This window comes from Haliaeetus albicilla, chromosome 30, assembly GCF_947461875.1.
Source record: "Haliaeetus albicilla chromosome 30, bHalAlb1.1, whole genome shotgun sequence".
NCBI lineage: Eukaryota > Metazoa > Chordata > Aves > Accipitriformes > Accipitridae > Haliaeetus > Haliaeetus albicilla.
In genome coordinates this window covers 1525933-1549281 of record NC_091512.1, presented here as the reverse complement: position 1 = coordinate 1549281, position 23349 = coordinate 1525933, and the positions used below count along the sequence as shown (strand labels likewise).

At 55.5% G+C, this 23349-nt stretch overlaps 1 protein-coding gene across 1 annotated transcript in view; it reads right to left on the bottom strand.

Annotated features, from left to right (window-relative positions):
* Positions 1-23349, bottom strand: part of LOC138683026 (scavenger receptor cysteine-rich type 1 protein M130-like) — a 28982-nt gene that overhangs the window by 3556 nt on the left and 2077 nt on the right. Inside the window, 15 exon segments of the mRNA XM_069774547.1 lie at positions 336-650; positions 739-801; positions 1269-1583; positions 1941-2255; positions 2342-2668; positions 3219-3533; positions 3762-4070; positions 5099-5422; positions 6087-6395; positions 7469-7813; positions 8424-8765; positions 10225-10539; positions 20058-20088; positions 20174-20228; positions 20432-20550. Coding sequence (XP_069630648.1) covers positions 336-650; positions 739-801; positions 1269-1583; positions 1941-2255; positions 2342-2668; positions 3219-3533; positions 3762-4070; positions 5099-5422; positions 6087-6395; positions 7469-7813; positions 8424-8765; positions 10225-10539; positions 20058-20088; positions 20174-20228; positions 20432-20550 — 3799 coding nt within the window.

The following is a 23349-nucleotide window of genomic DNA, read 5'->3' as shown; positions in this document are numbered from 1 at the left end:
TCTATGGATGTCCCTGACACATCCCACCCAAATTGCCTCTCCTATAGTGCTAGAAAGAGAGGCCGGGAAAAGGCTCAGTGCCTCTGCTCCGGGTGGCAGGCAGGATGGCACAGATAGCCCAGGGGATAACCCTGGGGCTGCAGGGCCCCATGGGCAATGGCCAGAACACATCCAGTTCCACCAAGGCTGCTCCCCACTTGGCACCAGGCTCCTGCACTCCACAGGAATGTTCTTGCTCTTGGGAGGTCAGGGGCCATGGCAGGACCAAGGCAGCAAAAGGTCTTCCCCAGCTCCCTGCTAATACCTGAGCAAGGGGTCCTATCCGTGCCACTCACCTGAGCAGTTCACAGCAGCATCTTCCTTATGCCGGCAAGCACCACCATCCCCAGGCCGGGCCCAGCAGTCCTGCAGAGACAGCTCTGTCCCACGGCACTCCACCTGCTCCAGCCAGATGGGGCCCGTCCCCTCCCCAAACGCAGCCTCATGCAGGGCAGACACCGCGGGGCCACAGCCCAGCTGCCTGCACGCCACCTCAGCATCCCGCATGTCCCAGGAGTCGTCGCACACCGTCCCCCAAGAGCCACGGTGCCAGACCTCCACTCTGCCCGAGCACCTGTCCTCACCTCCCACGGCACGAATCTTCTCCCTGTCTGGAGAAGGCAAAGACCTCCCATGGCACAGAGACAGCAGGCAGAGCCCTGCCAGACAAGAAGCATCCACAGAGGAGCAGCTCCCTACCTGTGCACCTCGTGGAGTTGGGGCACGGGGCCAGCGGGATCGAGGGCATTTCTGGGCGTCTCCCTGAAGAAGGAAACACTGTGGTGAAAGGGCTGGTTCGGGAGATTGTGCAGAAGAGAGCAGGACTGACCTCTGCTTGTGCCTCCCTCTGCCATCTCGATCACAGCAGCAACTGAACCCTGGTCATTCATGGGACACGCACAGGACTGTGAGGGGACCCCAACTGCTCGGCCCCAAAAGGTCCCAGTTTAACAGAGCAGCAGGAGCATGTCTATGGAGGGAAGGCTCTTCTGAACCCTGTCTGGTCTCTTCTGAGACCTCACCTGGAGATGCCTCTGCCTCCCCCAGGCGCTGCTGGGTGGCAACTGCTGCTGGACGTGTGTGGCTGTGATCGCTTTTCTGCCACCAGCAGCAGAAGGGACTGACATGGAAAGGAAAAGCCCCTCCAAGCTCTTTTTCCGCATTTGGCTGTGCTCAACAGGGAGCAGGAGCTAGAGTGACACTGGGGTGCCCAGGTGGCTCAGAGTTACCATTGCAGGTGATGTGGATCTCTTCTCGTGGGTCTTCACATGACTGTGGGTTCCAGGGAGCAGAGGGACACTGCCAGAAGGAGCTGGTTTTCTCCCCACACCGCACCTTATCCAGCCATGTAGGGCCAGACACCCTTCCATAAGGCAGCTGCGTTTCCAGGGATCCTCCGTCCCCGCAGCCCAGCTCCTTGCATGCCAGCAACACCGTGTTGAGAGTCATCGAGTTGGAGCAAATGCTGCCCCATGTTCCGTTGTAGAAAACCTGCAGGCGCCCGGAGCAGCCATCACTGTTCTCCAGCCTCAGGGCCATGAACTCTGGGAGGAAAGGCACCAAGGGGGAACAGGCTGGTCTGGGGCAGTGGGAGCCAGGACACCTCTGCACCCCCCAGGCCCACAGCTGGGTAAGGCCATGGCCAGTACGTCCCCCTTGCACCCAAAGGTAGAGAGAAGCCCCTGATGGACAGACACCCCTGTCCTTCCTGCAAACCCTCGGGGATGGCTGAGCTCCCCAGGGACCCTCAGTGGGACTGAGGGTACCCGTGCATGGGTATCCACAGGACATGCTCGGACAGGAGCTCAGAGGCAGCCAGGGACAGCCTTGGCCATGCCCATCTCTCCTTGTGTCCTGGCCTCCATGGGAGCCAGGCTCCCACTACAGCTCCTGGCACAGACCTGAGCAGACGACTCCGGCATCCTCTTTGTGCCCGCAGTCGTGCTGCCCCCAGGGCCTGGCAGGGCAGTCCCAGAGAGCAGCTTCGGCCCCAGAGCAGTTCACGCCATCCAGCCAGATCTGCCCGGAGCCTTCCCCGAACTGAGCAGAGCCGGCTGCCTCCACTGCCCCTCCACAGCCCAGCTGGTGACAAATGACGGTGGCATCAGACAGGTCCCAGCCATCGTCACAGACAGTCCCCCAGATGCCCTGGTAGTAGATCTCCACTCTCCCAGCACAGCGCCTGGCCCCATTCACCAGCCGGACCCTCCGGCTCCCTGTAGTGGGTAGAAACCCCAGTTGCTGTTAGGGGCCGGCTGCCCACCCACCCCATCACCTGGGGTGCCCGTGCAGCGCCGCTCACCCCAGCAAATGACTCCCACATCCTCTGCTACCCCTGCCGCCGGTGCACTCTCGAGCAGGGAGGTGTTGCAGAAGGCCAGGCTGGCCTCATGCCCTGTGCACCGGACCCCTCGCAGCCCCACGGGACCCGTCCCTCGCTCAGGCTTTGGGGGGTTGTAGGCTGTCCCTGCCTCTCCACACCGCAGCTGCCGGCACACCACACTGGCCTCCTGCACGTCCCACTGGTCATCCAGGACTCTGCCCCATGTCCCATGCTGGAAGATCTCCACTCGTCCGTCGCACCGGCTCTCTCCACCCACCAGCCGCAGGGATGCAAAGCTGGCTGAGCCTGGGGAGAGCAGAGATGCCACAGCCATTGGTGGCACCAGGGAGCATGGCATCCTTCAGGGAGCAGTGGGAGGGGGGGATTTTCCGCCCAAACACAACAAGATTGAGCCTTTTGCTGACGGGAAGCGAGGGCAAAATCTGCTGCTGCTGGGGGCAGCCGGGCACCTGCTTCCTGGGTGGTGGGATGAGGCTCTGCAGAGCTCTCTCTGGGGATGGGATGCAGTTGTCTGCAGCCAGAGGGATGGAGCACAGGCCTGCAGCCCTGCTCTGGGCTTTTCCCACAGTAGGAGAACAGAGGAGCCCAGGCCTGGTGGTGGTGATGGGGCCTATGCCACTGCCCTGGGGGCAGATGCCTGCCTCCATTCAGCCCTCAGCTCTCCCAAAGTATAGCGGTCACTCTGAGCAGGAAAAGCCCTCCAGATGGCTCCTGGGGAAGCCAGGGTTTCTCCAGGGAGAAATTCAGCCTTGCACTGCTGTGGGATCACTGCTTTGTGTGGCCACATGACACACAAAGGGCAAATGGAGTTATGCAGCATTTTTCCAGCACTCACCTGAGCAAATGACAGCAGCGTTGTTCCCATGGGAACATGGTGAGGCCCCCAGGGTGATCACTGGGCACTGTCCCAGATGGGCTTCTGTCCCATCACAGTGGAATGAGTCTCTCCAGACAGGGCCAGTCCCTCTCCCAAAATGCTCTCCTCCAGGAATGGACTCAGCAAACCCACAGTTGAGTTGACGACAGAGAACATGGGCATCCGAGAGATCCCAGCGGGAGGCACAGAGAGTCCCCCAGGTCCCCAAGACCTGGACCTCTACCCTCCCTGCACACGCTGTGCTGCCGTTCACCAGCTTGAATCCTGTGTATTCTGGGGACAGAGGAGGAGGAGGGAGGGTGGATTGGTGCTCATGTACCCTCAGTAGCTGGCGGAGAGGCCAGAGGGACAGCATGCCTTTCTTCTTCTTCTGCACTATTTTCGTGCTGCAGACAATCCCATCATCCCTCCTGTCCTCACACCTGGCCCAGCACGGTCCTTGCTCTGTTCCCTAACCCCTGGCACAGCCCTGGTGTACAACACCCCTCCCTGAGTCCTTACGTGTGCAGGTGACAACAGCGCTGTTCGTGTGTGTGCAGGGCTGGTCCCTGGAGGACCCTCTGTGGCAGGAGATGAGGCGGGATTCATTGCCCACACACTGCAGCTCTCCATCCCAGATGGGACTGACCCCTTCTCCAAAGTGAGCTGGCCCACTGACAGGCAGGGCCACGCCACACTGCAACTCCCTGCAGACCACATCAGCAGCTTTGGGACTAAAATGTGAATCACAGACAGTTTTCCACTGGTCCCCGTCATGGATCTCCACATGTCCTGAGCAGCGGCTCTTCCCTTCCACCAGCCGGACAAATCCTGGAAAAAAACATAACAACTTGGAGTTCCCAGAGCCCTCTGGCAGTTAAATGTCCACATCCTGCATCATCTCCAAGCAAGCCATGACCAAACTCTCCTTTGCACATTTCAGAGGAAGCTGTTGGGGAAGTGTTGGTGACACAGGCACATCCAGACCCCCATGCACCCCATCTCTACAGCATCAGAGCACTTGAGGGTATGTGTCTGTCACAGACTCACAGCCACAGGTACTGCTTAGACAAAGTGCTCCCACACAAGGTCCCCCGCGTGGCCTGGCATGGTCCCCCCAGAACCACCGTAATGTGAGCAGTTTGGATCCAGGAGAACTGGCCCAGATGATAATGACTGCTGCAGCCTGCTCAGCCCCTGCAGAGCTTGGGACCAGGCAGGACCATCCCCCTGATGCAACCAGAAGCACCCCTTGATCCCAGGGGTGTTCCTGGGGTGTTGGAAGGCTCCTTTTAGGTGGAAGATGTCAGAGAGAACAGAAATGGTGCAGCTGCCATCATGCCTGGTGCCTGTTCAGATCCCTCTGATGTCTGCTTGGGGGGAGGGTGTTCTCAGACAGGGACACCGTGCTCTGCCTGAAGGTGTCCACAACCCAGATGGATGGCCGGACAGAAGGCGAGGATAATCCCACTGGGCCCATGCCAACTCTCAGAGACCAGCAGGCACAAATGAGGATCAGTAACTGCTGCCAAAGGCCCCATGTCATGGGGCAGTGTGGGGAACCATGGGCAGGCAGGAGGGCTTGGACAGTGGGTCACTACTGCATGCACAGGGTCATATCCCCACAGGACTACTCACAGCCTCAGGGACATCTCAGTACCAGCCTGGGCATGCAGTGGGTAGGCTCCCTCTGGGCCTTCCCCAAGGACTGGGGACATCAGCAATGACAGTCCCAGCCTGGCAATTAGGTCAGCATCACTGGGCCCTGCTCTGGTGTCCACTTGTTGCTCCCTGAGGGCACAGCCATGGTCCCTTCCCCAATCTCAGACCCAAAGGGGAGGAACAGGCTGTCCCCTTACCTGAACATGTCACTCCAGCATCCTCACTGTGTTCACAGTCATGTTCACCCCATCCTCTATGTTTGCAGTCAGACAGGGCAGACTCGGTGCCATTACAGCCAACACCATCCATCCAAATGGGGCCAGATCCTGGCCCAAAGTGTCCATACTGAGGAGCTCCCACAGCAGACCCACAGCCCAGCTGCTTACAAACCACTGCTGCATTGTTCATGTTCCAGTAGTCATCACAGACTGTCCCCCACTGGCCCTGTTGTTTCACCTCCACTCTCCCAGCACAGCGCCTGCCACCATCTGCCAGCCTCACCTCCACAGCACCTTCAAACACTGACACAGGACCAGTTAGAGCTGTGCCAAGCCCCAGTAGTGTGCGTCTGGGGGAACCCCTGCCCGGGTGGCATCAGAGGTGCCCCGGTGGGAGCCTTCTCCCCTCCAAGTCTGTCCCCTGGGCAGGGCAGGGGTCCCTTCTATCCTCATGGGTGCTGCAAGGCTGGGGGTCTGCAGTTCTGGCCTTGCTGGGTCATTTGTGGCCCCACAGCCTTTGGCACCTCCTTCTACCCCAACAGCCAGCTGCCACCTGCCCCTGGCCCATGCCCACCTAGGGCACCTGCTCCTCCCCTGCCAGCACCCTGAGAAGAGACCTGCCCCACCAAGGTTCCCCCAAGCACACACTGCTGCTTCTCCCCAAAGCCCCCAGCTCCCCCAGACCACAACCTGCCCTGCCCTCCTCTCAGCTTATCCTCTGCCTTCAGGCCTTTCTGTGTCCTCTGTGGAACAACACAATGATCCCACTGAGCCCTCCCACCCCATGACCCCTCCTTGTCCTTGGGCAGCAGCCCAGCCCTGCCCTGTGTAGGATCCCCCAGGAAGGTCACCTCTCTGCCAGCCTGTGGGAACAGATAGCCCACTTCCCTTGTCTCAACAGGCACAACCTGCCCCCACTCAGGCTGGAGCTCACCCAAGTGTTCAGCACCCGTCCCCGAGTCCTTACGTGTGCAGGTGACAACAGCGCTGTTCGCGTGGGTGCAGGGCTGCTCCCTGGAAGACCCTCTGTGGCAGGAGATGAGGCGGGATTCATTGCCCACACACTGCAGCTCTCCATCCCAGGTGGGACTGACCCCTTCTCCAAAGTGAGCTGGCCCACTGACAGGCAGGGCCACGCCACACTGCAGCTCCCTGCAGACCACGGCAGCATCTTTGGGACCAAAGTGTGAATCACAGACAGTTTTCCACTGGTCCCTGTCATGGATCTCCACACGTCCTGAGCAGCGGCTCTTCCCTTCCACCAGCCGGACAAATTCTGGAAAAAATCCATAACAACTGGGAGTTCCCAGAGCCCTCTGGCAGTTAAATGCCCACGTCCCACATCACCTCCAAGCAAGCCATGACCAAACTGCCCATTGCACATCCCAGAGGAAGTTGTTGGGGGGTTGTTGGTGACACAGGCACATCCAGACCCCCACGCACCCCATCTCTACACCATCACAGCACTCGAGGGTATGTGTCTGTCACAGCACCAGGCACCACTCAGACAAACTGCTGCTGTACAGGGTGCCCTGCACTGCCTGGCATGGTCCCCCCAGCACTGCAGTAGTGTCCACAGTTCAGGTCCAGCACTGGCCCAGATGATAAAGACTGCTGCAGCCTGCTCAGCCCCTGCAGAGCTTGGGACCAGGCAGGACCATCACTTTGATGCAGCTAGAAATGCACCTTGCTCCCAGGGATGTTCTGGCATGCTGGGAGATTCCTGTTAGGTGAAGATGTCACAGAGCAGAGAAATGGTGCAGCTGCTATCATGCCTGGTGCCTGTTCAGACCCCTCCAATGGCTACTTGGAGGGGCTTTCCTCAGCCAGGGACACAGTGCTCTGCCTGGAGGTGTCCACAACCCAGATGGATGGCGGGCAGAGGGGCAGGAGACTCCCACTGGGCTCATGCCAGCTCTCAGAGACCAGCAGACACAGATGAGAGCCAGTAAGTGCTGGCAAAGCCTCCGTGTCATGGAGTGCCGAGCAAGTGCCCCCAGGTGTTTCCAGCACAGGGACCCTCAGCATTGTTGGCTGCAAACTGGCAGAATGGGTGGAGATCAATGAAGCCCAATGGACAGCCCAGGGCAGGGATGGAGGACTCATCTGCAGCCCAAGACACTGACTGAGGGTGACTGAGACACTCTGGCAAGGTCATATCACCCTGGGTTAGGCTCCCTCTGGGCCTTCCCAAAGGACTGGGGACATCAGCAATGACAGTCCCAGCCTGGCAATTAGGTCAGCATCACTGGGCCCTGCTCTGGTGTCCACTTGTTGCTCCCTGAGGGCACAGCCATGGTCCCTTCCCCGATCCCAGACCCAAAGGGGAGGAACAGGCTGTCCCCTTACCTGAACATGTCACTCCAGCATCCTCACTGTGTTCACAGTCATGTTCACCCCATCCTCTATGTTTGCAGTCAGACAGGGCAGACTCGGTGCCATTACAGCCAACATCATCCATCCAAATGGGGCCAGATCCTGGCCCAAAGTGTCCATACTGAGGAGCTCCCACAGCAGACCCACAGCCCAGCTGCTTACAAACCACTGCCGCATCGTTCATGCTCCAGTAGTCACCACACACCGTCCCCCACTGGCCCTGTTGTTTCACCTCCACTCTCCCAGCACAGCGCCTGCCACCATCTGCCAGCCTCACCTCCACAGCACCTTCAAACACTGACACAGGACCAGTTAGAGCTGTGCCAAGCCCCAGTAGTGTGCGTCTGGGGGAACCCCTGCCCGGGTGGCATCAGAGGTGCCCCGGTGGGAGCCTTCTCCCCTCCAAGTCTGTCCCCTGGGCAGGGCAGGGGTCCCTTCTATCCTCATGGGTGCTGCAAGGCTGGGGGTCTGCAGTTCTGGCCTTGCTGGGTCATTTGTGGCCCCACAGCCTTTGGCACCTCCTTCTACCCCAACAGCCAGCTGCCACCTGCCCCTGGCCCATGCCCACCTAGGGCACCTGCTCCTCCCCTGCCAGCACCCTGAGAAGAGACCTGCCCCACCAAGGTTCCCCCAAGCACACACTGCTGCTTCTCCCCAAAGCCCCCAGCTCCCCCAGACCACAACCTGCCCTGCCCTCCTCCCAGCTTATCCTCTGCCTTCAGGCCTTTCTGTGTCCTCTGTGGAACAACACAATGATCCCACTGAGCCCTCCCACCCCATGACCCCTCCTTGTCCTTGGGCAGCAGCCCAGCCCTGCCCTGTGTAGGATCCCCCAGGAAGGTCACCTCTCTGCCAGCCTGTGGGAACAGATAGCCCACTTCCCTTGTCTCAACAGGCACAACCTGCCCCCACTCAGGCTGGAGCTCACCCAAGTGTTCAGCACCCGTCCCCGAGTCCTTACGTGTGCAGGTGACAACAGCGCTGTTCGCGTGGGTGCAGGGCCGCTCCCTGGAAGACCCTCTGTGGCAGGAGATGAGGCGGGATTCATTGCCCACACACTGCAGCTCTCCATCCCAGGTGGGACTGACCCCTTCTCCAAAGTGAGCTGGCCCACTGACAGGCAGGGCCACGCCACACTGCAACTCCCTGCAGACCACGGCAGCATCTTTGGGACCAAAGTGTGAATCACAGACAGTTTTCCACTGGTCCCCATCATGGATCTCCACACGTCCTGAGCAGCGGCTCTTCCCTTCCACCAGCCGGACAAATTCTGGAAAAAACCCATAACAACTGGGAGTTCCCAGAGCCCTCTGGCAGTTAAATGCCCACATCCCACATCACCTCCAAGCAAGCCATGACCAAACTGCCCATTGCACATCCCAGAGGAAGTTGTTGGGGGGTTGTTGGTGACACAGGCACATCCAGACCCCCACGCACCCCATCTCTACACCATCACAGCACTCGAGGGTATGTGTCTGTCACAGCACCAGGCACCACTCAGACAAACTGCTGCTGTACAGGGTGCCCTGCACTGCCTGGCATGGTCCCCCCAGCACTGCAGTAGTGTCCACAGTTTGGATCCAGGAGAACTGGCCCAGATGATAAAGACTGCTGCAGCCTGCTCAGCGCCTGCAGAGCTTGGGACCAGGCAGGACCATCACTTTGATGCAGCTAGAAATGCACCTTGCTCCCAGGGATGTTCTGGCATGCTGGGAGATTCCTGTTAGGTGAAGATGTCACAGAGCAGAGAAATGGTGCAGCTGCTATCATGCCTGGTGCCTGTTCAGACCCCTCCAATGGCTGCTTGGAGGGGCTTTCCTCAGCCAGGGACATAGCGCTCTGCCTGGAGGTGCACAGGTCCCAAGCCAACAGCCAGGTAGAGAGGCAGGAGACTTGCCTGCCGCCGTGGCCTCACGCTGGCACCGACAGTAACAGCAGGCACAGATCAGAGCCAGTAAGTGCTGGCAAAGACCCTGTTTCATGGGGCAGCACAGGGAACCATGGGCAGGCAGGAGGGTTTGGGCAGTGGGGCAGTGCTGCCTGTGTGGGGCTGTGTCCCCACAGGACTATTCACAGCCCCAGGGATGTCTCAGTACCAGCCTGTGCATGCAGTGGTGCAGGAGGAAGCAGCCAGAGTCAAGCAGCTGCCAAGCTCCTAACCCTCGCAAATGCTGGTCCACACAGCCGAGCCCTGGGTGGGCAGAGGCAGTGAAGGGCTTTGTGGCCACCCTGCTCCATTCCCCAGGGCCCAGCACTCATCCTCTCTGAAAAGCCCATTTGATTCAGTTGAGGTACTCATGCCTGTGAAGGGGAATGACCCAGGAGGATCAGCCATCTCATGCCATTCCTCCAAAGCGTGGAGTGCTGAGCAAGTGCCCCCAGGTGTTTCCAGCACAGGGACCCTCAGCATTGTTGGCTGCAAACTGGCAGAATGGGTGGAGATCAATGAAGCCCAATGGACAGCCCAGGGCAGGGATGGAGGACTCATCTGCAGCCCAAGATACTGACTGAGGGTGACTGAGACTCTGGCAAGGACAGTTCACCTTGGGGTAGGCTCCCTCTGGGCCTTCCCCAAGGACTGGGGACATCAGCAATGACAGTCCCAGCCTGGCAGTTAGACCAGCATCACTGGGCCCTGCTCTGGTGTCCACTTGTTGCTCCCTGAGGGCACACCCATGGTCCCTTCCCCAATCCCAGACCCAAAGGTGAAGAACGTGCTGTCCACTTACCTGAACATGTCACTCCAGCATCGTGAATGTGTTCACAGTTATTTTCACCCCATCCTTTGTGTTCGCAGTCAGACAGGGCAGACTCGGTGCCATTACAGCCAACATCATCCATCCAAATGGGGCCAGATCCTGGCCCAAAGTGTCCATACTGAGGAGCTCCAACAGCAGACCCACAGCCCAGCTGCTTACAAACCACTGCCGCATCGTTCATGCTCCAGTAGTCACCACACACCGTCCCCCACTTGCTATTGTGTTTCACCTCCACTCTCCCAGCACAGCGCCTGCCGCCATTCACCAGCCTCACCTCTGCAGCCCCTTCAAACACCAGCAGGGGATGGGTCAGGAGAGTGCCAAACCTCAGCACTGCAGGTCTGGGGGAACCCCCAACCTGGGCCGATTCAAAGGCTAGGAGCCCTCTCCCCTCCAGGCTGTCCCTGGTGCAGTGCAGGGGTCCCTTCTATCCCCATGGGCTGCACAAGGCTGTGGGTGTCCAGTTCCAGCCCAGCTGGGTCACTCACCATCCCACTGCACAAGGCCTCCCACGGCAACAGCCACCTGCCCCCCCATCCACACTTCCACACACACTGCCCAGCGCTGCACTGAGAACCCGCTACTCCCCAGCCCAGCACCCCCTCAACAGCTCCATGTACGCAGGCCTGCAGCTTCCAGCACCAGCCTGTGCCTGCCCCAGCACCATCCAAACACACCCCCACCCCCAGGGAGCACTGAGATGATTCTGAGGATCCCCCAATCTGTGTCCCCTCCTCGCCCCTGGTGTCAGCCCAGTCCCTACACTGGGCCAAGCTCCCCAGGAAGGATGCCTCTCTACTCTAGATGCCCCGGTCCCCTTCTCTCTGTGGGGTCCAAACCGCTCTCATGGGGTCAGGGGTCCCCTGGACCAAGGGGGCAGTGAGCAGCACACAATCCCTCTGAGGTACCCTAGAGCTCCGCAGTGCCCTGGGCATCTCTGGGTACTGCCATCACCAGCTAGGCCACCACCAGCTCCAGAGGTACAGTGCTGGGGAAGAGGGGATGCCAAAGGGGTACCCCAGGACAGGTTGTCTATGAATCCAGCCAGGCACAGGCTGCCCTGAACACTGGAGCCCTGGAAAAGGAGATATTCTCACCCACCGAGATGGGCACAGGGAAAGGCACAGGGTCCATGGACCTGAGCACCTTCTGCCCCTCATCTCAGTAGCACCTGCAAAGAAACCCCATTCCCAGGCAAATCCCAATGACCACACTGGTACCTGCTGGCCCTGGGCTGTGGAACAAAGGAGTCGGCACTTACCCCTGCACAGCTGTACCCAGAGGAGCAGCCACAGCATCTGAGGGGACAGGAGTCCCTCGGTGCCCATCCTGAGCCTCCTGCCCTGCCAGAACATCCCTGCTACGTTAAATTCCCTCCCACGGCTCCTGGGGACTCATGGGGACAATGACGACGGGAGGGCAATATATCTCTGCAGATGCCAGCCCAGCTACAGGAGGAGCCAATCGAAGCAGCAGCACCTTTTTAGACATTATCGGGAGCGATCTCCCCTCCGACACAGCCCAGCCCTCCAATGAACTTCTCCAGCACCATTCATGACCATATATGAGAGATGGCTCCGCTACAGGTGTCACGTCACTGTGCTGGAGGGCTGTCACAAGACAGGGCCAGTTGTGGGGGGGAAACAAGTTTTTCACTCCCTGAACCGTGCCGTGTGGACTAGGAGCACTGAGCATCTTTTATTCTGGGCACATCCAAGAGCCTCAGGTGTGAGTATCCAGCCACCTCTGTGCCATGGGAATCACAGGGCTGAGACTGCACCGGGGGCTGTGTCAGGAAGGGAAGGAAACAGCCCCTGCCCCTGCTGCAGACCCCGCTCTGCTGGGAGCAGCAGCTGGGAAAGGCCCTTAGCCCAGGCCAGAGCCCCATCCCAGCAGCGCTGGCTCACCCGTCCCTCCCTGGAGAGCTCCACGGAAGGTCGCTTCCAATGAGCTGAAGCTGGGACATGTCTCTGTCCCGGCAGCAGACATGCAGCCCAGAGGCTCAGACACATCCCTGACTCTCGGCATGTCACCAAGGGGCCGTTATTCCCTGCAGGAGAGTTGGGAGCTGCAGCCTGCAGGTGCACAAACCACAGCCCACGTGGCCTCGCAGCGCTCCCTGCGCTCTGGAGGAAGTCTGTGGTTTCCTCCTGGCACCGTGCCCAGGCACATCCCTGCGGTGCCCCCGACCCACCCCTACCCCGACTGCTCCAGCCAGGGCTGCAGGGGCTGCTCCTTCGGCCTCGCAGTGACAGGGCCAGGCGGATCCCGTCCCCTCTGATGCCCTTGTGACAGCACACGGCCACCCTGCACCGAGCCCCACAGCCTTGGGGTGCTATGGGTGACGTGAACACTGCCATCCTCCCACGGCCACCGCTGTGTGCTCATGATTTATACTGACAGTGACCTCACACCCCTCCTACTGCCACCACTGCGTGTGCCTGAGTTACAGTGCCACAACTGTGTGCGCGGTGTATGGACTTCTGCTAATGATGGTTCTTCCAAAAAGCCGTGTTTGGTCGTGGTCTGAATATTATTTTGGTGACACCAGAAGCACCTACCCAAGCTACGTGCCAGCTCCTGGCCTATCAGCTCTCCAGGCACCAGTGACATCACAAGTTCATCCATACACAGCCATGTGCCTACTCCTAGCCTTCTGCTACTCAGCCACAGGTGACGTCATAGTATCTGCATCTGACATGGGCCTGTTCCTGGCCCATCAGCTCTTCAGACACCAATGACCTCAAAACAACCAACACAAACTAGGGGCCTGCTCCTGCCCTATCAGCTACTCAGGCAGCAGTGACAACAGCAGCACCTACACGTGCCATTGGCTTACTCCAGGCCTATGAGCTACTCAGGCATGAGTGACCTCCTAAGCACAGACACAAGCCATGGGCCAGCTCCTGCTCTATCAGCTACTCAGGCACCACTGACCTCACACGTACGTGTACACCCATTTGTCAGGTACTTGCTGTTGCAGTACTCTGTCTCTGGTGACCTTACAAGAACCTATAAGGGCCATGCACTTGGTCCTGGCCTATCAGCTCTTCAGCCCAGAGTCACAACACAAGTACGTACCCAAGCCACATGTCTCCCTCTTGCCTATCAGCTACTCGGGCACCAGTGAGCTGGCCACCAAATATCCACCTACTTGCTATCTGCTTGCCTGTGAGATGCAAAGGCACAAGTGACCTCACAAGCTCTGACACAAGCCACACCCCTACTCTTGGCCTATCAGCTACTCAGTAATCTTTACCTGTCAGGTATCAGTAATCTCACAACCACTTACACAAGCCTTGTGCCAGCTCCCATCCTATGATCTATTCAGGCACCAATGACCTCACAAGCACATACCAGCCTATTTTCTGTGTGCTTGTCTGGTGGGGTGACCCCATGTGGCAGCCTCCACCCAGTCACTTGCTCACCAGTAGGATGGGGAAGGACAAAAGTGAGAAAAAAAAATCTCATGAGTTGAGATAAAGACAGTTTAATAAGTGGATTACCTCTTCTACTTTGAAGAACGCCCAGCACTCCCCTAGTTCTATTGCTGACTATGACGTCATATGGTGTGGAATATCCCCTTGGTCCATTGGGGTCAGCTGTCCTGACTTTGTCCTCTCCCCGCCTCTTGCCACCCCCAGTCTCCTCGCTGTCGGGGCAAAGTGAGGAACAGAGAAGGCCTTGATGCTGTGCAAGCACTGCTCAGCAGTAGCTACAATGTCAGTGTGTTATCGGTCAACACTCTTTTGACCACCAAGGCAAAGCTCAGCACCATAGGGTCTGCTAACAAGAAAATAACGCCATCCCAGCCAGACCCAGCACAATTTTCACACCTTATTCCCTCCCATTTACATCCTGCTCAGGTCCTACAGGATTCAATACATTTACATCCACCGTCACCACCCCCTTCCCCATCCTTTGACAGGACGTACACACAGCCTACTGGATTTGGCTGGTGTGGCTCAGGTGGACCTGGACAAGTGCCAGCACGCTCCTGACCTCTCCCTTCTCTATCAGACAGAGCTGTTTGAAACATTCAATCAGGTTGTCAACCGAAGGACAAGGAAATGTGTATAGCACCAGTCTGTACCCCACAGTGGTCTTACAGGTAGCTGTGAGATCCCCCACAACCCCATGGGGAAAGGGAGTTCCCCACTACCACCCTCCCTCTCTGCTTGGAACCTCAAAAGCCACTTTGCAGTTCCTGGGGTCACTGGCTAGCTCCTCTCATCCACATCATCTTTTTTGAGATCCTCTTTGGGACTTTTCCATATTGTCCCCATGCACGTATTCTTCTGAAGCTGGCATTTTGCCCTGCTTTTCCATGTTTGCAGATGGCGTTGCCTGTGCCTTGCAGCACCGAGGAAAGCTCAGAGTCTTCCCCAGCAACCCTGCATGGCCATCCTGCTGGGCTGGGCTGGGATGTGGGGGCCTCCTAGGCCGGTTCATAGGATTGGGCTCTTCTTTGTATGTTAACAGGACTTGCACTGAGGGCTCCTTGGTGACCTCCTAGGAGGGGGCCATAGCCCTCGGGCATGTCCCGCCTTGTCTGTGTCCTCCCCACCCTCTTGAAGTTCCCCCCAACCCAGACATGTCTGGACTTCTTCTGCAGCCTGGTAAAGTGGGGGACCTCGACCCACCCTTGTACTTTTCTTTCTGTTCACAGTTAAACTCTAATTGTTCATTCCATTAGCTCTTATTAAAGGTTTTATCCATTTTATACCTATGTTATAATGGCTATATATATTTAATTTCTCTGGATTTATACATGTTTATATATATACAAATACATATACATATAAACGTATGCACGTATATATGTGTATGGGGGGTAGATATATTTAAAATAGAGTATCTATTCATAAATACATTAAAAAATATTTACACATATTTGTACAGTCACTTATATATACATATATAAAACCAAAAATGTATATATTGTAGTACAGGTATATATTTTAATACCTGAGCACTTCCTTGTCCAAAGCAGGCAGGCAGCCAATCAGAGGACTGCATGAGAACATGTGGGTATGATGGTGTCAAAAAATGGCTGCCACCCAACCACAATGCAGTACAAAAACATGTGGGGAATGAGGCTGTCAACAGTGGCAGCCTCCCTGTACGTAATGATGGGGTGTTTCCTTTGCTGACACGCTTCTGGGTGCACCAGGAGGGGAGGCTCCTCTTGCCACCCAATCAAGGCATGCGGTGAGGTAAAAATGCCTCTTTTGAACCATGGTCAGATAACGGGTCGATGTGGTGTCAGAGCTTTGGTGCTTGCACCTGACGTAAGAATTTTTCCTGCCTGCGTGTGCTTCAAGACTGCACAAGCCTTCCCCCCAAAAAACACTGTGGGACCCTGTCCCGACCCAATATCGGGGAGGGTTGTTAAATGATCCCGAGAGCGAGATTAAGACACAAACGAGGTCAAATGCTGTACAACTTTACAACTTTTATTTTCCTACACCAACCAATAACTGCGATAGAACAAAGTGAGGAAAAAGGAAAAGAGGCAGACCTAAGCAAGAGAACAGAGAAGAGGTAGCAAGACTAGTTACCACCACCACGAAGCCAGCAATGTCCCGCTGAGTCGCTTCCGATGCCGGTGACGGGGGGTCGGGTCCCTCAGCTCACAGTCCAGTGCCTTCCCAGATGTTACCATCCTTTTTGGTGTCCTCCAGCGTCCAGGTTTTTTTTCACTCGCGCGCCGGAGGGGAGTACGCAGTTCTTTTTTATTGTTCCAGTCCCCATGATTTCTCAGAAAAGTCCACCCATTTCTCCGGAACTCATTGTTCTGTGTGCCACCCCCTGTTCTTCCATGGGCACATGCCCAGGTGCTCCTGGTGGTTTCTCACCTTTACTTGTGGGCAGGCACAGCTCGGCAGTCACGGATGCGGTGGCTTTCTTCGGGGACATCGTGTGCGTACCCCCCCTGCAGCAACAGGATGTCGAGGCAGCAGCGATGTCGTGTCAGCAAACCAACACAGTCTCTTACAACAGGACAAGATGTTAAAAATGTGCTCTATACTGCAGCTGGGGAGAATGGCCCTACCTGGAGCCTCTGGCAGAAAGCACCTGGGGAGACCCGAGGCCGACCCCTGGGGTTTTGGAGTCGAGGATATCGAGGATCCGAGGCTCGCTATACTCCAACTGAAAAAGAGATATTGGCAGCGTATGAAGGAGTTCGAGCCGCCTCAGAAGTGGTTGGTACTGAGACACAGCTCCTCTTAGCACCCCGACTGCCAGTGCTGGGCTGGATGTTCAAAGGGAGGGTCTCCTCTACACATCACGCGACTGACACCACATGGAGTAAGTGGATCGCACTGATCACACAACGGGCTCGCATAGGAAACCCCAGTCGCCCAGGAATTTTAGAAATGATCACGGACTGGCCAGAAGGCAAAGATTTTGGAATGTCGCCAGAGGAGGAGGTGGCACGTGCTGAAGAAGCCCCGCTGTATAATAAACTGCCAGAGAATGAGAGGCAATATGCCCTGTTCACTGATGGGTCCTGTCGCATTGTGGGAAAGCATCAAAGGTGGAAGGCTGCTGTATGGAGTCCTACACGACAAGTTGCAGAAACTGCTGAAGGAGAGGGTGAATCGAGTCAGTTTGCAGAGGTGAAAGCCATCCAGCTAGCGTTAGATATTGCTGAAAGAGAAAAGTGGCCAGTGCTCTATCTCTATACTGACTCATGGATGGTGGCAAATGCCCTGTGGGGGTGGTTACAGCAATGGAAGCAGAGCAACTGGCAGCGCAGAGGTAAACCCATTTGGGCTGCCGCACTGTGGCAAGATATTGCGTCCCGGCTAGAGAATCTGGTTGTAAAAGTACGTCATGTAGGTGCTCACGTACCCAAGGGTCGGGCCACTGAAGAACATCAAAAAAACCAACAGGTGGATCAGGCTGGCAAGATTGAAGTGGCTCAGGTGGACCTGGACTGGCAACATAAGGGTGAGCTATTTATGGCTCGGTGGGCCCATGATACTTCAGGCCATCAGGGAAGAGATGCAACATATAGATGGGCTCGAGATCGAGGGGTGGACCTGACCATGGACACTATCGCACAGGTTATCCATGAATGTGAAACATGTGCTGCAGTTAAGCAAGCCAAGCGGTTAAAGCCGCTGTGGTATGGAGGGCGATGGCTGAAATATAAATTTGGGGAAGCCTGGCAGATTGACTATATCACACTCCCACAAACTCGCCAAGGCAAGCGCTATGTGCTTACAATGGTGGAAGCAACCACCGGATGGCTGGAAACATATTCTGTACCCCATGCCACTGCCCGGAACACTATCCTGGGCCTTGAGAAGCAGGTCTTGTGGCAACATGGCACCCCAGAAAGAACTGAGTCAGACAACGGACTCATTTCCAAAACAACCTCATAGACACCTGGGCCAAAGAGCACAGCATTGAGTGGGTGTATCATATCCCCTGTCATGCACCAGCCTCTGGGAAAATTGAGCGATACAATGGACTGTTAAAGACTACATTGAGAGCAATGGGGGGGGCAGAACTTTCAAACATTGGGATACACATTTAGCCAAAGCCACCTGGTTAGTCAACACCAGAGGATCTGCCAATCGGGGTGGCCCTGCCCAGTCAGAACTTCTACGTACTGTAGAAGGGGATAAAGTCCCTGTAGTGCACATGAAAAACATGTTAGGGAAAACAGTCTGGGTTACTCCTGCCTCAGGCAAAGGTAAACCCATTCGTGGGATTGTTTTTGCTCAAGGGCCTGGGTGCACTTGGTGGGTGATGCAAAAAGATGGAGAAGTCCGATGTGTGCCTCAAGGGAATTTGATTTTAGGTGAAAATAGCCAGAATTAAACTGTATGACTTTAGTTGCTAACTAACCCTGCTACTGTATGTTATCATTACTATAATTGTTATATGCTATATCCATAGTACTATAGTAAGAATCACTTGGATCGAGCAAGAAAGAACTATGATAAAACTGAGCAAAGTGCAGTAGAGGTGGAACCAGAACTGACTCCAGCATGCAACAATCCAACGGTGCACACCATCCTCCTGCTGCGTCAAATGTCATCTGCTCGTCACACCGCACTGAAGCCCAATTCTGCTCTACCGACTGAGAGGACTTTGCACCATCCCTGCTGCCCAGACAGACTGGTATGACAGATGGAGCCCAGAGTCAGAAACTAAATGAACTCAACAAACATTTTATCAACATAACCCATGAACTAAAGAACTGATATCTCTGTGTGTGTATACTTTTATATATATATATATATATATATATATATATATATAAATAAAATTGTTCATATGTCTCAAAGGGATGGAAAGGTGGTGATGATTGATGAGAATGTAACTAAAGGTATGGGAACTGAGCATGACATCAATGCTATAGAATAAGGGGTGGATACTGTCCTGGTTTCAGCTGGGATGTAGTTAGCTGTCTTCCTAGTAGCTGGTACAGTGCTATGTTTTGAGTTCAGTATGTGAAGAATGTTGATAACACTGATGTTTTCAGCTGTTGCTCAGTAGTGTTTAGACTAGAGTCAAGGATTTTTCAGCTTCTCATGCCCAGCCAGGGCACCTGACCCAAACTGGCCAACAGTGTATTCCATACCATGGGATGTCCCATCTAGTTTAGGAACTGGGAAGTGGGGGGCAGGGACTGGCTGGGTGTCGGTCGGCGGGTGGTGAGCAATTGCCCTGCACATCATTTGTACGTTCCAATCCTTTATTACTACTGTTGTCATTTTATTAGTGTTATCATTATCATTATTAGTCTCTTCTTTTCTGTTCTATTAAACCATTCTTATCTCAACCCATGAGTTTTACTTCTTTTCCTGATTTTCTCCCCCATCCCACTGGATGAGGGGGGAGTGAGTGAGCGGCTGCGTGGTGCTTAGTTGCTGGCTGGGGTTAAACCATGACACCACCCTTCCTATTTGACCCTCCGCGTTAGGGCCGGTATCCCTACCCGACGTTCCAGGGTAGTTTCCGTGCCCCCACCGGTACTCTGCGGTTGTACCGAAACCCTTTGTGATGCGCCGGAGTCCACCAGCTGTCCCTACGGGCGCGCAGGGTTAGACCCGTCCTCCCTACCTGACCCTCCGTGGTCGGCCCGGTATCCCTACCTGATGCTCCGGGGTAGGCCTGGCGTCTCCTCTTGACACTCCGGGGTAGTACCGCTACCCCCGATGGTACTCCGGGGTTGTACCGGTACCATCACCTGTACTCCAGGGTAGTACCGGAACCCCTACTGGTGCTCCGGTGTACACCTGCTTTCCCTACAGGCGTGCAGGGTTAGAACCGGCCTCCCTACCTAACCCTACAGGGTAGGCCCGGTATCCCTACCTGATGCTCTGGGATAGTACCAGTACCCCCACCGGTACTTCGGGTCTAGTACCGGTACCCCCACCGGTACTCCGCGGTAGTATCGGTATACCCACCGGTACTCCTGTGTTTTACCGGAACCCTTTGTGATGTGCCGGAGTCCACCAGCTGTCCCTATGGGCGTGCTTGGTTAGACCCGCCCTTCCTACCTGACCCTCCGGGTAGGCCTATCTAGTCTGGTTTCCATCTGCTAGATGTACAGTACCACCTTCTCCCACGAGATTTACACTTCAACAAAACCCAAGCCGGATGCCCATTGTTATATAGTCCAGTTGCAAGCCCACATACAAAGCAGGGAATCACCCCTATCAATACGTAAAGACATTCACACATTAACAAACATACATACACCTATAAATTTCAACATATCATTTCCACACAGCCACACAAAATCTTTAACATAAAATTTCCAAACATTCACATCATACAATCATTGCTCCAGTTGACAACCTTCAGCAGCTGCAAAAATGTACCAAGCGCAATTGCGAGGGGGTCCGCTTACCCCCAAAATGCACCAAGCGCAATTGTGAAGGGGTGCACTTACCCTTCTCCTGCCTCTTATATACCAGTCATTGACAGGTCTGTCCTGGCTCCTGATACTGGGATACAGCGGTCACCCCGGATTTGCTCGACCTACCCCCAGGATTGCTAGCGGCCGCTCTATTGGTCAGCAAATCCCCCCTTGTTACCATATAGGGTACCCTCCTCTCATACGGGGACTACACTGCATGCCAGACATCTCTGCACGATTTACCAGCTGCCCTGGCCTGTACTTTTTACAGGCTCCCTCTGTGACACATACCGTTTGGTCCACGGCTTCAGGAGGTTGTTGTCTGCTCCCGTGGTGAGCGGCTGGCAGCAGAGGCTCCTCCGAGGAAAGTGCTCGGGGCGCACCGAGGGGCGTCTGCTCCGCAGTCGGTCCTGCAGCCGAGCACAGAGTCCCCTGGCTGGCTCGCCAAAACTGACATGTCGAAACAGACTCCACAATCAGTGAGATTGTAAAGTAGGTATGTTCATTCAGCGCTGGTCAGCAAGGGGGGTAGTAGCACCGAAGTCGCGCGCCCCTGACTCGGCAGGTCCCTTTAAATTTATACAGTCAAGTGTTACATATACATAGAGTTTTGCAATACGCCTATACATTGGCATGACCTATCCCCGCTTCATATTAAAATTAGTTCCAAGAAGTCATTTCCCTAAGTTTTTCCCGACTACGCCTGCACAGTGCCTCCTTGTGGTGGTCGTCAGGGGTCGTGAAGATGAAGGCTGTATGTCTTCTTCACGGTGAACTCTTAACCTTCTGTCCCTGCGCAGACTCAGTCACTCCTTGGCATTTATCCAAATCACAAGGCCGGTCTTGGCTGGTTCTTGGGGTCGACTTCTGCTTCTTATCAGGGACTATCTCCTGTCCCAGCCAGCCTCAACAATGCAAACGTTAAACATCACCTCTCATCCCTTGGGCCATGTGTACCTCTACTGAAATTTCTTTAACTTCATTACAAGCTAGAGAATTATTAAACAGTTCCTATCTACATCCATATATCTACTATATCTACTAAGGTTCTTTTGGCTCCCCATCTCAGTATGGAGAGAGGGAAAGGGAGGTGGGAGGTCTTGGAGGGAGCTGGGCTGAGCTGGAAGGTTCCTGGGAGGGAAAAACACCTGTGTAAAGCTTGTACTGCGTAACCGTGCAGGGTGAGGCCTCGCATCAGGGGGTTTGTGGTGCAGAGGCAGGGCTCCTGGATGGGGGCTGAGACATGCAGGTGCAGGAGAGAGGAGGCCTGTCTGTGCCCTTGGTGTCATGGATGGACTGGGAAGGTGGCCCATGGCCTTTGTCACCCCCCCAGCCTCCCTCACCAGCCATTTCTAGCACTGGCTGTTCACCCAGTTTATGCTAAGTCTGGCTGTGAGGCTATCTCTATCCTCCAGCTGGGCTCAGTGCCTGCAACGGGGAAAATGGGCAGCTCTGCCCAGCTTCTTCTGAAGAGCGAGTGGGGCCCCGAGCAGCAGTGACTGGCCATGTGCGTGCCTGGGAGAGAGACTCACGGCATGTCAGTCAGAAACAAGGTGATGGCTGATGGCTTTAGCAAATCCTTACAACCATGTCTGAGCCCAGAAATGGAAAGCAGTTGATCTGTGTGAGTGGAGGAGGAGGAGGAGGTTTGTCCTGGGAAGATGGCAGGAAGCAATGCCCCTCTTGTGCACATCAAGGATAATGGAGATGTTTCCATCTTGTGTGCATGCCTCTACCTGGCAGATAGGGAATGCCTGCTGCTAGGGGTGGCTGTGCTCAGTCATGCTTCATGAGCTGACCTTGCTCTCTTCCCCTCCTTCACTCCCCAGACTTGGACGGACCACAAGAAACATCCGTGATCCTGGAAAAGGCAGAACCCTCTTGCAGTGCCATAACTGCAGGGGAGGCGGGAAGTCTGGATTTGTGAGACCCATGGCAGTGCAGGGAGAGAGCGGTGTGTGCATAGCAGCGAGTGTGGTAGAGGCAGGGAGAGGACCTGAAGTAGTGATTTTGAGGCAGCAGAAGGAGGAGGACGTGCATTTCAGTGCTGGGATACAGAGCTAAGTACAGGAGCAAAGCAAGTCAGGGACTGGGACGCTTTGTGCGGGAGAGAGCATTAGCTGGGTATTGGAAGAAGTCAGACAGGTTGTGGGGAACTCCCAGGCACTGTCAAATCCTCAGGTAACCATAGCTTTGTGTTTGATGGGAGAGCCAGTGAGGACCAATTAGCGCGTAAAAGTCACTTATTCGCTGGCTTAGAAGGCAGACAAGGATGCTTAGCAGAGAATTACCAAGGTAGTTTACTCTCTCATTTTAGCTGTGCATACAGTGGTGCCCCAGCCTAATGCATGGAGGACCCCAATACAGAGGAAAGCAGGGTTTGCCTCTGTTCCAATACAGCTGTAGAGACCAATCCAATTATTCATGTTAAGGGATGACCCCATCATTTATTAGTGCTCGCGTAATCGGTGTGTATTTGTCCCACACGGGATCAGTACACTCTTGACCTGTGGAGGTGATGCAGAGGTATGGTCAGTGGTGTGTTAATCGTCATTCTTCTAAACTGATGGCCGGTGCAGGTGGGGGATGTTTATCCTGGATTCTGGTCCATTACAGTTCATGCATGGTTCATGGCTACATGCCTGGTTTTTTGAAAGGTAAATCTTCCATGCTTTTATTGTCGTTATGGGGTGTTCTCAGTCATGAAGAGCTGGCTTAGGTTGGGTCTTCAGGTCACATTGACCCTGAGGTAAAAGCTCGTAGTGTTAGATAGTGTTCATTCTCCTAAGCAAGTTGTACTGCAGCTAGAGTCTTGCCTTTCACAGGCACCAGTAAAGCTTGGGAGATCCCAAGGTCAGGGTGAAGTATGGAAACGCGGAGGCAGCTAAAGTTTTCAGGGAAACTGGCACAGGTATAGGACAGTGTAGGACTGTCTGTGGTGCAAACAGGGCCTTTGTGCGCTGCCCCCCTCCTCCCCACCAACAGAACGGAAGTCCTTGTCATCTCCACGGTGGCTGCTCTCTCTTCCACTGAAGCTCTTGCGAGGACACTGGTTCCTTAGAGCACCAGGCCCTTGTTCCCTCCTCACCGACGGCCAAAAGAGCCTGGGAGGTGTCTTACCGCTGTCCTTCACTCGGCATCACACCCCCCCACATCAAACTGCTCCCAGGAAGAGCTGTAAGCATCCCATGAAGGAAAGGATCCCCCTT